At 44.4% G+C, this 18,046-nt stretch overlaps 1 protein-coding gene across 1 annotated transcript in view; it reads right to left on the bottom strand.

Moving 5' to 3' along the window:
- The window catches only part of ZNF385D (zinc finger protein 385D), a 782,386-nt gene that overhangs the window by 258,192 nt on the left and 506,148 nt on the right, over positions 1–18,046 (bottom strand). Inside the window, exon 3 of the mRNA XM_052661397.1 lies at positions 16,618–16,760. Within this exon, the coding sequence (XP_052517357.1) occupies positions 16,618–16,760 (143 nt within the window). The remainder of the gene's footprint in view (positions 1–16,617; positions 16,761–18,046) is intronic.

Here is an 18,046-nt window from a genome sequence, read left to right as displayed (position 1 = left end):
TAAGGGATACATTTTTTCAAAATTCCTTCAAATAGCTCATCAGCATCTGCAAGTGACAAGCTATTTAGGATAAAGAGCAGAGTGGATCGTGCTTTCAAAAGAATTCTGAGAGCCATTCAGGCTTCCCGTTCTGCACGTTCTCCTGTCAGATCCCTGACACTTTTCAGGGCAGTTAGACGCCAGGGAATGCCACACAAGGCACGGAGTGCTTCCTCCTCACTGCACAAACCCACGGCTTCTGAGAACAGTGCATTCGACTTTGAAAAGAGGGAAGTCATCGTGAGACGTCAGATGAAGTCGTGAGCAGATTCGAAGTTTGCTGAAGTTGATGTGGGCTGTTTTCCTTTTTAAGGTGTATGCTAGCTTTTATATTTTCACTTTTGCCAGCAATATAGTTTTCAGCCTCATACAATTATCTGACATATTTAATGAAGTACAGTCGCTCTGCTGCTGCTGCTGCTGCTAAGTCGCTTCAGTCGTGTCCAACTCTGTGTGACCCCATAGACGGCAGCCCACCAGGCCTCCCGGTCCCTGGGATTCTCCAGGCAAGAACACTGGAGTGGGTCGCCATTTTCTTCTCTCTATGCATGAAAGTGAAAAGTGAAAGTGAAGTCGCTCATTCGTGTCCGACTCTTCGCAACCCCGTGGCCTGCAGCCCACCAGGCTCCTCCACTGTGGGGTTCTCCAGGCGAGAGGACTGGAGGGAGGCGCCACTGCCTTCTCTGGCAGCTGCTCTATAGTCTTGCGTTAAGTGCTTATAGGTCCATATTCTTCTCCATTGCCAGTCTGTCACAGGATATTTAATACAGGTCCCTGCGCTGTGGGTGGAGCCCTGTAGCTCACCCATTCTGTACATAAACACTCACCTCTGCTAAGCTCACCTCCCACCCATCCTCCCCTAGCCTCCTCCCTCCTGGCACCCGCCAGTCTGTTCTCCGTGACATTTTTTAAAAGAAAAAAGTGAAGGAAATTTCTGAGGCTGAAAGCCTATAATTTATCACCTCATTTCTGTTCGGGTTTATGATATTTTCATTCAACTAAAACTAAGCAGATTCATCAGATGTTCCATAAAGAGCTTTTGTGATCACTAAACTCTGTTGTGCGGAGGAAACGGTACTTTGGTCCTGTTGTAGTTGGAATCTCAGCAGTCTGGATTGTTTTCCCTCTTGTTTGAGTGGTGATGAGAGATTTCTTTGAGTTATTATTAAAAGTGGTTGGAATGTATAGACAGGTCCTGTCAATGAACTTTAAATTTAAATTGGACTTTTTAACTTCTTGAAGAAGTTGTATGACAGGTATGGTGTAGTAAACTCAATGATCCTTGCTTCTAAAAGGAAAAAAAAAAAATCCCAGTATATACAGAATGTACAAAAATGGTACTGATGAAGCTGTGTGTAGGGCAGGAAGAGAGACACAGATGTGAAGAACAGGCATGTGGACACGGAACCAATGGGGAGAGCAGTGCGGATACACATCACAAGCGTGGATGAAGCAGACAGCTGCGGGGGCTGCGGCAGAGCATGCGGGCTGCACTCAGGCTCGGTGACAACCCTGGAGGTGGCAGCGGGAAGGAGGGCGTCGCAAGAGAGAGGGGATGCGCACACACGCACACGTGCAGCTGAGTCACACTGCTGGACTGCAGAAACGAACGCGACACTGCGAGGCACTCATTCTCCAAGCAAAATACATAATATGCATATCAAATAAAAAGAAAGCCCATGAACACACTGGAAAAAAAAATAATAATGTGATGCTTATTTAAAAAGTATGGCTGCTGCTGCTGCTGCTAAGTCGCTTCAGTCGTGTCCGACTCTGTGTGACCCCATAGACGGGCCGCCCACCAGGCTCCCCGTCCCTGGGATTCTCCAGGCAAGAACACTGGAGTGGGTTGCCATTTCCTTCTCCAATGCATGAAAGTGAAAAGTGAAAGTGAAGTCACTCAGTCGTGTCCGACCCTCAGCGACCCCATGGACTGCAGCCCACCAGGCTCCTCCGTCCATGGGATTTTCCAGGCAAGACAACTGGAGTGGGGTGCCATTGCCTTCCCCAAAAAGTATGGCAATTCCTTGAAAAACAAAATTCCTTTGAAAAACAAAGACTTTTCAGCAGAAAATTAAGTGTTGACATCTTACATTTGCTGTCTGGAGCAACTTGCTCTAAAAGATGTGTAAATAAAGTTGACCACTTCTGAGAAATGCTCAAAGGGCAGTGTTTAAACGGGGATATTAATTTGCCCATGACTCTGAAATATCATCCCTGCTATGCTGGAAACTTGATAGAGCCTAGGACTACCTCAATCAAATTTCATTACAATCGGTATTAATAATAAAATCCAGAAAATTTACTAACCTCTTTGACCTTTACCGAATGTGCAGGTGTTTAAAGGATAATGTCTACACAAATTAAATTTGAAATTCGATTTTAGAAATAAGTTGCCAAGCTCGGCCAACACGTTTTCTGACTGACCTTGGAATCTCCCCTAATCGCAGATGGTAAAAAGAGTCAGCGCACTAGCCTTTCTACCTAGATACTAATCTAGATATTGATTTTGGCCTTTCAACGAGTGAAGTCCTAAGGGTGACACAGAAATCTCAGAGCTGGGCCACACTGACCGGAAAATGCAAATTAGGGGCACATGCGAGTGTTACTATCGGCTGAGCCCTTAGCTGCTCATGTACTGTAGGTAGTACATGTTGCAATGAAGTATTTCGCTGAAGATATATGCAACTTACAAAATTCAACGTTTTTCTAACACATAAAAGACATCGAATACTATAGTAATTATGTACTGCTTACTTAGAATGAAACGCTATGTTACTTTTTTTTTCCAGATATATCTTTTTTAAAATGAGAGAACTCGGACACTGAAGCACCGCAGACACGTCCCTGCTCCCTGAGCAGGGCTTGTGTGTCTGGCTCTCCTCAGAGCCATCTGCAAACTGAGATCTGACGTGTGACCTTCCAGCCCGTGTTGTCATGCACCGACAATCAGTCTGTCTCTCTCTCTCTCATTGCCACGTGATTTAAAAATACTCACAGAAATTTTCTAGAATTCTGTGTACAACTTGCAACTTGTGTTCTTTCTCACCCAACATTATGCTTTTATGGTATTCCCACATAAAAACAATTCTTTCACTTCAAATGTTTCTAAAGGTAAAAAGATCTCAATATCTATATATCTAGTTTGCCTTTGATAACACATTAGCTTTTATGTATTTGGGGTTTTTTTGGGCTAATAAACTGTTGCTGGATAAGCCATAATGGGAAAGAATATGAACAAGAATGTATACATACATATGTGTCTGTGTGTGCCTGTGTGTATAACTGAATCACTTCGGTGTATAACAGAAATCAGCACGACATTGTCAATCAATCAACTATATACTTCAATAAAATAAATGTAAAAAAAATGCTGCAGTGAATATTTTCGAGTTAAGCTTGACCACGACCCCCAGTGAAAAACATGTGTTCATGCATAAACTTATATATCCACATACGTGTGTATGTATTTTTTTCCAAATTCTGAATTTTTACTATGGTTTTAGGTAAGCAAAATAAAAACAAACCCAGAGCTTAAAATTATTCTCCTTTATTTCACTCCCTCTTTCCAAAGCAGGATCTCAGACCTAGGACATGTCAATGGATCTGAGAGGTAGTGTAAGAGCGAATTCAGTTAGAATTAATTAAGTTGATTCTGAAAATCAAATTAGTATTTTCCAATTTTTTTTGTTTAAAAAAAAAAAACAGAATTATCTGGAAAAACAAGGCCATCTCCCCTTATGGCCCATCACACACAAGCAGCATCTATGTGAATAAATACATCTATAAATGTACAAAGTGCCAGAGAGGGTTGATTGCCTCTTCTGTCTGTCTTTCCTGTTCTAAATTCCTAAAAGAGCAGAGACTTGTTTTTCAATGAAGCAGGTGACAAAAGTCTCGGAAGCACTAAAGCAGTAGATATACAGAGGTGTTCTGAAGAACACAAGGATGTTTGCTTAAAACTCATTGTTCCTCTGTGGGATTGCTTTTGAAAAACCGGTTTAAATGTTCCCAACTTACTGTGAAAGTGAAGTCACTCAGTCATGTCTGACTCTTTGTGACCCCATGGACTATAGAGTCCATGGGATTGTCCAGGCCAGAATCCTGGAGTGGGTGGCCTTTCCCTTCTCCAGGGGATCTTCCCAACTCAGGGATGGAACCCAGGTCTCCTACACTGCAGGTGGATTTTTTACCAGCTGAGCCACCAGGAGGCCCTAGTACTGGACTATTTATTCTACTTTCTATTTAAAAATGATCTGGATTTAGAAATCAAGATAATGAAATATCCTCAGGTACAGTCACTGAAGTTTTCCTTTTTTCTTTAGTTCTCTAAAATCCCTCAGTGAGGTCCTTGAAGTAAATTCCATTTCAGAGTGTTCAAAAGACAGTTCAGGAGTTAACTGTTAATTTTACCGCTTTAACTCATGATAAAATGAGTACTTCAGAGAGAAGCACAATGCAAATTATTCCACTTTTGTTTCTACTACTGTCTTGATTTAGGAGTCTCAGGGAGAGCCACTTGCCATTGCCACACCTCACCAGAATCAGGGAAACTGGGTAGAGCTAAAAGAATTTGAGTCAAATTGCATTTTCAGCTTCTTCAACCATATACCATGCAACTTACCTAAATTCAATAACTGCTTCAAAATCCCTTTGCTTCCAACATGTAGATGGAGCTCTGAAGCCCTAACAGTAAGAGAGCATTGCTCCCCAACGCCCTCTGCGAATGGGCCAGCATTCCCATCAGTCACAGCCCCAGCCTCAGGAAATGTAACAGAAGTGAATGACCAGAAAAAAACAAAACGACAAAGATATGCAAAACACAAGCCATAACTCTGTATTAGCATCAACAGATGTCAGTCTGCTCTCCTAAATTGCTATAATCTTCTAAAGGCTGCTAGCACCCCCTGCCCCCGTCTCAGCACTTATCTCATTGCAGACCTGGAATCAGTTCTTGGACCAGCACATACAGGTCTGAGAACTCCACTTTGAGAAGCACTGAGTCATAAAACCCAATAGTCTGCTGGCAAAAAGTTCTCATTCCTTTGACGAAGAGTCATGAGAAACAGCCTTAACATTGTTCTTTGCATTTGCGTTGGGAGGGTGTGGAGCTTCCCTCAAAAGACAGTCTGAGAAGGCTGCTGGTTCATCTGCGCTCTGCCGTGAAAATGGATTTTCCCACCAGTTTTGACCACAGAGTGGAATTCAGTGATTCTCAACCTTTAAGGGGCAAAGGAATCACATGCGGGAGGTTGTAAAAGATGTTCATTAGGGTCCCCACACCAGACCCCAGAATTCAGAATTCAATAGATGTCCTTATTATACAGAAATGCCTAATGTTCATCTTTAACATCTTTAGATGCTCTTATGTGATCAATATGATTACTCCCATTTCACAGATGAGAGAATGAGGACTCAGGGTTCTGCCGAAGATAAAATATTAGACCTAGAGCTCAGATCTTTTAAAGCCTAAATTTAGTAATTTTTTCGTACATGTGAAGATGGGTCTTGAGCCTTAAAATTGTTACCAGGATGGGAAGATTTTTTAAATTCGTTATCACTATAAGTAATTTATTCCCCTAACAATGATTGGCCATGTTCAACGTGAACGTTTGTGAGGGTGACTGAAGCTCTAGATATTCTTTTTCATAACTGTCCATTCACAGCCAGGATGTTAATTAGGAAATAGTTTATTATCTTAGAGCTAAGCTTTCTAAGGAATTGAAGATTATTTAGTTAATTAGCTTGTAATGTATACTAAGGCTCTAACAATAGATCAAAGATAGTACAATAAGAAATGATACAAATGAACTTATTCACAAAACAGAAACAGACTCACAGACTTGGAAGACAAACTGTGGTCACCAAACAGGGAAATGGGGGATAAATTAGGAGGCTGGCATTAACACACACACACTGTAATATATAAAACAATCAATAAGATGCTACTGTAAGCAAAGGGAACTCTACTCAATATTCTGTAAAAACCAACATAGGAAAAGTATCTGCAAAAGAATAGATACATGTATGTGTGTATATATCTACACACACACACACACACACACACACACACACGCACGATGTGCTGCACTTAGTCGCTCATTCATGTCCGACTCTTTGCGACCCCATGGACTGTAGACAGCCAGGCTCCTCTCCAGGCAAGAACACTGGAGTGGGTTGCCATGCCCTCCTCCAGGGCATCTTCCCACCCCAGGGATCAAACCAAGGTCTCCCACATTGCAGGTGCATTCTTTACCATCTGGGCTACCAGTAAAGTATATATATATATATATATATAAAATCAGGGCAAGTTATTTTACCCCAAGGCCCTGGGTTTCCTAACCAATGTCATCCGGGTAACACCTTTAAGATGTAAGGCCCTTATGAAATTGGATTTTTTTAAAGGTGGGTGTAAAATTGCATTCCTTAGCAGCCCTTATTGCTTAATTTGTGATCAATAATTTTTTTTTTCATAAAAGCAATAGATTGTGCTTTATCTTCTTCCTTGGTTTATAGCAGTTATAGGGAGCCCGCAGTGGCTCCAGATAGAGAACTTTACAGCACGTGTGACCAGTGGTGGAGAGCCCCTCTCTCCCAGGGGTAGCCTTATTTACTGTCATGGGAGACAGTTAAATGAGAAGCTGGATTACAAGTCGTCAGGAACACTGTGGAGTGCCAGTGTAGGTAGGTAGACCAGATGGCTCTAAGAATCCTTTCTTGCTTGGGTGGCCACAACAGAGTATCACAAACTGGGTGTTCTTCACCAACAGAAGTGTATTATCTCACAGTTCTGAAGGCGAGAAGTCCAAAACCAAAGTGTGAGCAGGGCTGGGTCCATCTGAGGGCCGGGAGGCAGGATGTGCTCTGGGTCTCTTCTCGGCTTACAGAGAGTGTTCTTGTGTCTGTATGCATCTGCCCTCTCTGCTTGCCTTGGGTCCCAATGTCCTCTTTCTATAATGATACCAGTCATAATAAATTAGGGTACACCCTAATGACCTCATCTTCACAAATTATATCTTTAACGACCCTACTTCCAAGTACGATTGCATTTCTAAGGCACCATGGGTTATGAATGCTGGGGGTACACAATGCGACCCACAACGATCTGACTCAATGAGAAGCATCCGTGTGTGAGAGAGGTCAGGGGCCTCAGTTTTCTCTTAGCTCACCCACTCTTGTGCCATGAAACTGGGAATGTCTCCATCACTCCAGGCTTCTCTGTAAAAGAAGCTATTTGCATCAGATACAAATTAATTCTAAAATGCTTCTTTCCTTTTTGAAGTGTCTATACGTGTGGAACAGGAAATCACCCAGGGAGTCTCTGGATGCTACAATAAACAAGGAGCTTAGACACTCTCTTTTCTGGGTCCTCCTGGTGACCCAGGATCACAGTTAGTATGAAATACAGACTAAGCAAACAGGTCCCATATATACTTTTGCAAAAGTAAAGCTTCAATGGGCTGAGAAAGGAAAACAAAGGTATAATGCGTATCATGCCTCAATCTTTAGTGAGAGAAACATGCTCACACTTAAAAATATCACTGGAAGGACAGAGACAAAACCACTAACCACCCCTGACAAGAGAATGGAGGCCCAAGGGGAGGGCAGGGAGGGAAACTTGTTCTCATTACATCGTGTTTGGAATAATAGGGAAATAGCTTTCTTGGTCAAAGAGTGCACAAGCATTAAAAAGGAAAAATATCTGTGCTGTCTGCAATTGTTTAGCCCTTTATTTTCAAGCCTGGATATTCTGCATTTAAGTCATTTTGTGTCTGAGGGTCCTTATAAGTATTCTTGACTTTTACAATTTTTGGTTCACAGGAAGAGGTATGCCTCAAGCGAATATTATATAGCTATTTCAACACGAAGACATGTAATGAAAGATTTAATAACCATACATTTTTTAAGATGCCTCTGCTGCACAAATATGGCACACAATGCATAGAACTGGCTAGAAATCTGCTTCACTTGTCTTTAAAGGGCAAGGAACTTAGTAATCAATACTGTATTTACTACGGTATTTTTCATCTGCAAAATTTCCATACCTTCTACCAGTTGTGACTAAGAAAGGCAGGTTTATTTTTCTACCCATAATTTCACCTTGGCTCCCTACCTAATTTACCGAGAGCAGCTGTTGTAAAAACTTCTTAGAAACAGTTACTAATGTGTAAACTGAATTCAGTTGATATCTCTCCGGACCAAACAAACAGAGGTGTGATGAAGACTGTTTCTGCAACTCCCACACTGGCTGAGAGAGGAGGGGCGACTTCGTAGCTGCAGCAGGAAGCAAGCTGCACAGGCGTGGGGGCAAGCACAAGTCAAGAATGATTTTTGAAAGGAAAGGAGACAAAACGTGCCAGTCAATATGGCAGCCCTCCCATTTTAAATATGGAGGAAATAAAGATCCTGAAGGATTTATATCCGAAGGTTAAAAAAAAAAAAACTTGAAATTTTCTATTTTGAGTTCTGTATTTTTGTCATTCACTTGTAATATTATAAATGCATATTTAATCTGTAGAATAATCTCTATACATTAAAACACATTTGAAGCTGTCCTTTTAAAGTCCTAAAGTGTCTCACCAACCCTGTATGGTGACAGCCCTTCTGGACTCACGTGAAGTTGCTGATGAGAAATACGAAGGACTGATTTTAGACTAGATTCTGTAGGCAGCCGCTCGGATTTTTCACACCACTGTCCTTTTCTACAACTGGAGTAAATAAACACGCAACCCAATATAAGACTGCAAATGCATATTAAGGGGATGGTTTGATGCTGTGCTTCCTATGTTTCCTAATAATTGCTTAAATTAAAAACTTCTGTTATATAGACATGACCTAACGTATGAAGCAGTGAGCACTAAGACTTTCCAAAGTTTCATGTTGTCATGCTTCTTATCACACAACTGTGACGACTCTGCCTCCTCCATCAGTTATCTGCCATGCATTTTTCTGTCTACCGACCGAGCTACCTGTCTATGCATCCATCTACCCTCCACTCATTCACTCAAGAGATGTGTGTTGAGGGACACAGAACACAGACTTCTGGCTGCCAAAGGGAAAGAGGGCTGGGGGAGGGATGACTCAGGGGCTGGAGACTCACAGGTGCACACCGCCATGTGTAAACTACATAACCAGCAAGGACCTACTGCACGGCACAGGGAACTATAGTCAGTCCGTACCCTGTGACAGACCACGGCGGGAAAGACTACGAGAAAGAATAGAGGCACATGCACATGAGCCTGCGTCACTGTGCTGTGCGCCCGAAACTAGAGCACTGCGCGCCAGCCATCCTTCCGTTAAAAGCAGACGTGCACTGAGTCTCTGCGATGTTCCGAGCTCTGTACCTGGATGAACAAGATGAATATGGAGCTGACCTCAGACCCCAAATTCAACCTAACCTTTACCATACAGCTTTTTAAGAAAAAGTGATTTGCTCACTTTAATTGGAGCATGCCTGCTCTACAATACCGTGATGGTGTTGGCCACACATTGACATGAATCAGCCACAGGGGTACATGTGCCCCCGTCCTGAAGCCCCTCTCGCCTCCCTCCCCACCCCATCCCTCTGGGTTTTCCCAGAGCACCGGCTTTGGGTGCCATGCTTCATGCACTGAGCTCACGCTAGACATCTGTTTGCCATACGGTAGTGTAGTATTTGTTTCAGTCCTATTCTCTCAATACCGTGTAGCTTTTCTGCTCCTCTCCAAGTGACCTCTCCTCCCCTTGACCTCAGGTAGCACGTTCACTACTGATTTAATTACTGAGTTCTTTATAGAACATTTTAACTACTCTTCCCCACTTCCCCAGCAAAACGCTTGCATAGAGCTCATTGCCTAACGGGGTGCCTTATATCCAGATGTTTTACCGCCTGCTGACAGAAGGGCGTTCTCAAGAGTGATAAATCACAAAGCCCATTCCCCCTCGTCTCCTCTTCGTCTCCTTCCCATCTTTGCTTTTGTATTTCTAGGTCCACTAGGGTGTCAGACACACACTCAGTGCTTCATAAATGTGCAGAGTGAATCGGCGAGTAAGAAAAGTACTTCTTACCCTCCTCTTACTCTGCCGCTCTTATTAGCACTATCCTACCCACAGATGCTTCCTTACGAACTCATTTATTTTTGGCCGTGTCCCATGGCATGTGGCCTCTCAGTTCCCCAACCAGGGACTGAACCCGCACGCCCTGCATCGGAGGCACAGACTCTCCACCATGGGGCCGCCGGGGATATACCACCACACAGGCTTTTGATGGAGATATTTTGCAGAGGCCGATTTTTCAATCCATAGAATTTTTCCAGTGAGACTTGAACTTTTACAGAATGGAGAAATCATTCAATGAGTAAATGAATGAAACACTCACTCCTATATTTTTCTCGACAACAATTTTGAAATTGTAATGCACATAAAAGTTTAAAAATGTCATAGAAAATAGTTTTGCTTTTAACCAGTTGGGATACAAGTGATGATTTTACATACTTAGTCCATAATCAGTTTTTCATTACTGGCGGCTAGAACCAACATCCTGAACAATGTCTCCCTATAAGCAAGACTCCAAGTACTTCTGGGAGCTACAAACACAACCATAAAAGGATCGTGTGAGGTAGAGCTGTGGCTACCGATACCTTCAAGGGTCTCCAAAGCCCAGCAGACAAATACAAGGAAGTAAGTTCCAGAATAGCAGAGACTTGGCTCCTAGTTCTGCAGTTGAATCCTAAGGGCTCAGCACATAGTAGGCCCTCCATAAATACTTGTTGAGTGAAAGAAGAAATGCTCTGCAGGAGTGTTTAGTGCCTGTCTCGTGAGGCTCTCCTGACGGCTCAGTGGTAAAGAATCCAGCTGCCAGCGCAGGAGAGCTGGGTCAGATACCTGGTCTGGGAAGATCCCGCATGCATGCAGCAGCTGAGCCCGAGTCCACAGCCACAGAGCCGGGGCTCCAGAGCCCGGGGCCCCAACTTCTGAGGCCCAGGCGCCCTCCAGCCTGAGCTCTGCAACAAGCAAAGCCCGCAGCTAGAGAGCAGCCCTGCTCCCCTCCCCGCGACCAGGAAAAGCCCGAGGCAGCAGCAAAGGTGCAGCCCAGCCAACAAACAAACCAAGGGACGACGGGAAGGAGAGACCTGCCCGGTGCGTGGCGTCCCTCTCCTGACGCCCCTCCCTCTGCCCACATAAATGCTCAGGCGCTATCCTTGAACTGCTAAGTCAGAATCCGCACGTGACACAATCCCCTTGATTCTTCCCAGGCCTCCCCAAACATGGGAAGCGTTCTTATAAAACACGTCAGTTCACTTTTCTGCCTCCAATGTATGAAACTTCCCAACCCAAAGTAACGCCATGTTCAAGTGCACAGGGCTAGTTGTTTGTAAGGTTACTACTGTTTTTGAGAAATGATGTCAGACGCTAGGATTTGATCTCTTTCTCTCTCACCCTCTTTTCCCCTTCCTTCCTTCCCAATTGTCCCCTGTCTGGCAATGAAACAATATGACCCAGAGGAAGAGCACAGAGGTAAACTTTCTATGCTAATCTCCATCTTTATTGTTCAGCAACGTGATAGCCAGAGCACCCTCAAAGCAAACGTGTCACCTCCTACATTTGCACACCTTTCTGCCTTCCTGCCCTCTGCGCGACCTCCTCACCTTGCCCTGTGCATCTTCTGGAAGAGACAAGACTCAGTACTTGCTCAGCATCTGGCATGTGCAGGTCAAGCTTACCCATTTAATCTTTATGCCAACAAGAAGCCCAGTCTTGGGAGGGGAGCGCAGAGCCAGGTTCACCGTCAGCTCTCATCAACACATCCTCCACGCACTGCACCTTTTTAATGACACTCTGAATGCTCATTATTGTCATGACGACTGAGCAGAATATGAAGAAAGGGTGCTAGAGGAATGAGAATCAGAAAGGCAGCTCTGAAACCCTCGGAGAAAGTTGTCTGGGAACACAGTCATTTTTTAATGAGTTAGGTCCAATCGAAGGATACCCCAAGGTCTTACCTACTCAAGCCCATTCCTGGCTTCCGCCTCCAGCGTTTTAAAGCCCAGCTACCTCTCTGATAGCAAACCTAAGCGAGACTGAGTCACTCCTCTTTTATGGAACAGGACACTGGGCTCCAGGGCACTTAACCTCTTGCTCTGAATAGCTGGAACTTTCGCGCTTCAGGTTCCTCGGAGCCCTTTCCATTCTGCCGTCAAGGCACGCCTTCTGTCGGCAGCCCCGCACTGCCCCTCCTTCCGTGTGGTCCCCTGGCATCCTAAGGACAGGAAGCTCGAGGTTTACGTTCCCACAGAGATCTGCCCGCGAAGTTCAGTCTAAGAGTCGCTGGAGATTTGGGATACACGTCTTTGGGATACCACATTAGCGATGCTGTCTTATCATCACGTTCTGCTGCGTGGTACACGGTATTTATTTGTTGAATTACGGATGACAATATCGATCACTTGAGCAAGATCAACGTTGCCTGCTAGGTGTCTCCACTATAAAATTCCTTTTTTTCTTGTGGAAATATTCGGAGGCTATGTAAATACAATGTTCCCTATTGTGCCTTCATCTACTTATGCTTATCATCCATTGAGGTCTCTTGCTGGATAAGTTGCAGAATGGTAATTTTTTAATTTCATTTTCCTGTGTCTATTCACTGCATTCGATTGTAAGTAAAAGATTTACCTTCTCTCTGTTTATATCTATGTGGAATAATAGAGTCATAGTTCATTGAGTGGGTTATTATCTATGGTTATCTTTTAAAAAATCCAAAGTCATGGGATTTGGATGAAAGTGACTGGGATTACCAGGCATCCTGTATTTCTGCAACTTCCGAACTCCATGAAAACAACCTGAAAAACCAAGAGCCAGCAACAGCCTGCTCTGACCTTTGTTTGCCCGGCACCTCCAAATGTTTTGTAAGCATCTAAATCCTTCTATTAATTCCCTTCCTGTTTGCACGTCAAGAATAGTTTCCATTTTTCTCACCAAACCTTCACTAAGACAACCTTTCACTCCTGCCATTGAGTGGCCATTCTGTACTACACATCATTCTCGATAAAAGCACCTGCATTTACAAATATTTCTTTATTTGTCCAGCTTCTCCTTTATAAATTATTTCATGGCAGTGGTCACAACACAAATTTTGTTATCCCTATTCCTAGCATATAATAGCAGAGAAGGCAATGGCACCCCACTCCAGTACTCTTGCCTGGAAAATCCCATGGATGGAGGAGCCTGGTGGGCTGCAGTCCATGGGGTTGCCGAGAGTTGGACACGACTCAGTGACTTCACTTTCACTTTTCACTTTCATGCATTGGAGAAGGAAATGGCAACCCACTCCAGTGTTCTTGCCTGGAGGATCCCAGGAGCAGGGGAGCCTGGTGGGCTGCCGTCTATGGGGTCGCACAGAGTTGCACATGACTGAAGTGACTTAGCAGCAGCAGCAGCACATAATAGATGCCTGATAACTCTAGCAGTTGACTGAATGGACCATGGTCATACTCCGTAGGAAAGAAATATTTATTTCCTACCAATAAATAGCATTAACCTATTTCCAGGATTGGTTCCTCTCAAGAAATGCAGGTGCAGAAAGGGATCACTGAGATAAGAGTGGCCCTAAGCATTGAGACTCCATTGTCTAAGGAGACGGAGGGACAGAGTAGGGGTACGAGGAAAAGTCAAGGAAGCTTTTCTTGTCTGAAAGCCGCTGGCTGCAACGACCCAGGTCAAGGAAGCAGCGTCTGTTGCCATCCCTCAGAAGCGTGCTGTAAGGAGATTAAGGGGTCCCAGCGACTTTGCTGAATGTCCTTCTATGCATCTGCAGCTCAGCTCCCATCCTACACCCATTGTTTCTTTCTCTCCTAACTGCACTTCTTTTTCTCCAGATGTTTCATGATTCTTCCTGACTCATATCTGAACTCAAAAAGGTCAGAGGAAAGAAGGCCGTGAGGCAGCAGACAGGCAGCCGCACTGGGGCACATCTGGGTAAGAGGGGCCACTGAAGCCCCATACGTTTGTGTGTCCACAGTTGAGAACTGGGGCCCCCAAAACCATGCTCATCAGGGGCTCATCATCCCACACTCGTCTATGCAGACCCGTCACTTGATGAACAGAGGAACCCTCCCACCAAAAGCTGGGTAGATACTCTGTTAGATTCCAGAACCTTAGCACATTCTGAAACAATTAAATTTCATTTCCCTACAGATTCATGGAATGAGCTTTTGAACCAAAAACAAAATCAACTTACAGCAATAAAATGGTATAGTTAATATACCCTGAATTTGTGGATTGAGATTTTCACACCTGTGACAAAATCAAGAACTCTGGGTGTTACTCAGAGATGCTCTGTACATCTGGGAATTATAGGATACGGGGCTGTAATTCTCAGCCCAGAACTACAGGATATGGGGCTTTGCAATGTTCCACTCAGTTGGAAACACAGACTGACTTAATCTTGGACTGGTTGTGACTTAGTCAGCACTAGAAGGAAATAACCAATAGGTGTAGCAACATAGGGTCTCTTGGTTTAACTGGGGAAAACACCAACACACATCCAAATCAATCACATAAGAAAAGGAATCAAGTAAAACTTTGGCAATCCATTAGTTTATGAACTTCCACATTCAAAAGAAGAAGGCTACTTATGAGCATAATACCTGTCACTCAAACAGTGCTTATTATAGGCTGAGCCCCGTTCTAAATGATTTAACCCACATAATCATGACCACATGCCTAAGAAGTAGGTTAATTATTAGTCCCATTTTACAAACAAGGACACTGAGATGCATAGCGATTATGTGACTTAGCCAAGGCCATGATGATGGTGAGGAGCAGTTCTAAGACTTGAACCCAGGCAGTCTAGCTCAGAAGCCAACTGGACCACCACACAAGGCTGTCTTTGTCCACAAAAGCTCAAGTATTTCGAACATTATAAACGCAAAGGAAGAGATCATCAGGCCCACTCCCTCTGTTTTAAGGATGAGGAAACAGCAGCAAAGAGGATAAAGAGATTTACTCAGTGTCCTATAGCTCAATATATCACTCATCTTTGTTTAATGACAAAGAACACTCACTGTCAATCAAATTAGTTGTTTTGCTTTTAATGGTTCCCATAGGGCAAATCAAAAGTTTAAAACCCAGTCTTTCACAACCCTGCAGGAACTGTACACCGGCTTCTCCAAAGCTGTGAGAGACAGGAGGCCAAGTGGTCTCGGAGGCCTGGTAAAGCACCTGATGGATCATCTCCAGGGTCTGGGAAGCGAGACGATGCCAAGAAGCCACTTAACAGCGGAGCAGGCAGGCTGTTCAGAGAGACGGAGCCCAGGACTTTAGTGTGGTCGTTCAACGACCAACAAATCTGATTCTGAGCCAGGTCTTTCTCTACTTTTATTGAAATACCTAGAATTAGAAACCTTTACTTTGGAAATACGATCTTTATGCTGCTGTATTTATGTTTCATCCATTTCAAAACAAGACTCCGATGGAAAACTCTTCATGTTCGCCAAAGCAAAGCAACCACTGTGACCCTCAGTGTCCTTCAGTAAAGGTGAACACACACCTGCACCATCTCCGCGGCAGGTCCAAAGTCCCTGTGATGAAGCAAAATTAAAGTACAAGAGACCCACTTCTGTCTCCTCAAGGAGAATGACCTGATTGTAGACAGACTGTTTTTTCTTTTTAATCCATCATGAAGGTTAGATGTTACAACAAGAAGTCTGTATTATTTAGCTCACTGGGCCTTCAGAGATCTTACATCTTAATCCCCTCGGCCTTGGTTGTGTTGACAAGTTCTGTCATTGATAAACTCAGACCTGTGTTATAACAACTGTTGAAAACTGAATCAGATATTAGAAAACAATGTCACTTACTGGCTTCTAACCTTTTCAACCCTTATTTCTATTTTTATCCTAAGAATATTCTCAGTGCTTGTACAAAAAAAAAAAAAAAAAAGGATGATGATGCATACGAGGAATCTGTCAACTTTTAAAGACAAGAACAAGAGTGAAAACAGAGGCAAGTAAGTATTGTACTGGTGTTGAGAAAGCTGTTGGCAAAGCTCCCAAAACACGGTCATTTAAGAAAGACTCAAGTTGAGGAGCTGTGTCTAAGAAGAAAGAAAAAAAAACGAAAATTCTTTCTACCAGAACCCTAACTGCTTTTAACTTAAGAGGGAGAATGTGCTTTATCCACAGAATGTATCTCTAGTGTGACGATCAGCGAGTAGAAGGCCCAGAGAGAAGAAACACATGTTTAAGTTTTCAGACATCAACATGAATCCAAATGCTCTCTAACACATTCATTACCTTTCAGTTAAACTGAACTTGGCATGGAAAAGAAACTAATCAAATGTCTAGTGTTGCCCAGAAAGACAGTAAAAGGGAGGCACAGATTCAGGATCCACCCCATCAGATGCAAGCTCTGCTCCTCTTTCCTGAAGGAGGCTGGCTCTGGAGACCTCACACAACCAGGCAGACAACTAACCTCGGCGTCCTTTCGGCCGAGCTACGGAGTAAAGTGCAGAGTAGAAGGGAGGCTGGGGCCAGCTCACCCCCGCCCTGGATGCTTTCCAGGGCCAACCACCCTGGCCCAGGCAGATGGTGCGGGACTTACCGCATTAAAATTGGGGAAGAGGTTGACTGCGGCCGCCGTGTCGAGAGGAAATGGGAGGAACGGCTTAATGTCCAGCGACTGTTGCAGAGGCGGGGCTGGCGGCCGGACCAGGGCTGGGAGGGCCGGGCTCTGGCACGTGCCACCTGCAGAGAGGAGAAGAGAGGGCATGGTCAGGGACCTGGAGCACAGGGGACACACAGCACAGGCACCCAGGCTTCTTCTGAGACCAAAATGCCAGCTTTCCGGGCCACTGGAGAAAGCAAGACGCAGAGCAAGCTGACCCCAAAGCCGCCACCCAGCAGATGCGCCGGTGAGCAGAGGGAGCACCCTAGCTGCTCCTGGCCCTCTTGGATCAGGACTGTCTGCCTACATAAGTAATTGTTACCATTTCAAACATCTCATAGCCCGCAGTCCATTCTTCTTTTTCTGCCTTGAGCTCTGGATTGAGTCAACAGCAAACTTATAACTAAGATCCCTTGATTCAAAGGGAAAACCCCTTCGATGATCCCCTAACCCTCTTTGAAAACGAACTTTGGCTGAAAATATGCATCCAGTCTGAGTGATTCTTTTACAGAACTGCTCTTTTCCACCACGTCCCAAACTCTGGCAGCAAGATGACATGAGGCTGGCACAGGAAAGAAACTTAACCACGAACATGGGCAGCCGTACCTGCCAGCCGCGGCGACTGGAGGGTTAAAACCAGCAAATCCAGCTACAAATCATGGGATCCCTGAGCTACGCAGCACCCCTGTGGCTTTAAAGATTCAAGACTACCTGCCCCCTGCCTTCCCAGTCACAAGTAGGTGGAATATGGAAGGCCATCAAGGAGAAGGCAATGGAATGTGGCAGCAACACAGACGCCTCCTTCGCACACCAGTGGGCAAAGGCTGTCCGCAGGGGACTCACACCTTTGCCCCCTGTTCTAGGATTTCACTGCGTTCGGAAGCTGAAAGGAGCCTACCTCCCTGTTCTGTCTCTCATACGCTGGTAACATTCCAAAACATCAATTTGTCGTTAATTAAAGGCTGTTTGAATCCTAGGAAACTGGTAGAATATGCCAGCGTTCTCCTAATCTGAGAGGCAGGCATCAGACTGTAAAAACCTACTGGGGAGGATCCAGAGACGCATCAGGAGAACAAAACGCACTGGGAAAGAATTCTAGGAGACAGAGAGAGGAGAGAGGCTCCCGCTTGGGAGACAGAGAGAGGAGAAGAGGCTCCCACTTGGGAGACAGAGAGAGGAGAGAGGCTCCCGCTTGGGAGACAGAGAGAGGAGAGAGGCTCCAGCTTGGGAGACAGAGAGAGGAGAGAGGCTCCAGCTTGGGCCACTTCCTTGCCTGCCATCTTGCTTTTATTATTTTTTTTCTTTACTCTCACAATCTGATTTTTTTTTTGTTTTACTTTATTTTACTTTACAATACTGTATTGGT

This window comes from Budorcas taxicolor, chromosome 24 (genome assembly GCF_023091745.1).
Source record: "Budorcas taxicolor isolate Tak-1 chromosome 24, Takin1.1, whole genome shotgun sequence".
NCBI lineage: Eukaryota > Metazoa > Chordata > Mammalia > Artiodactyla > Bovidae > Budorcas > Budorcas taxicolor.
The sequence above is the reverse complement of the archived record's forward strand: the minus strand, read 5'-3'. Positions and strand labels throughout refer to the sequence as shown.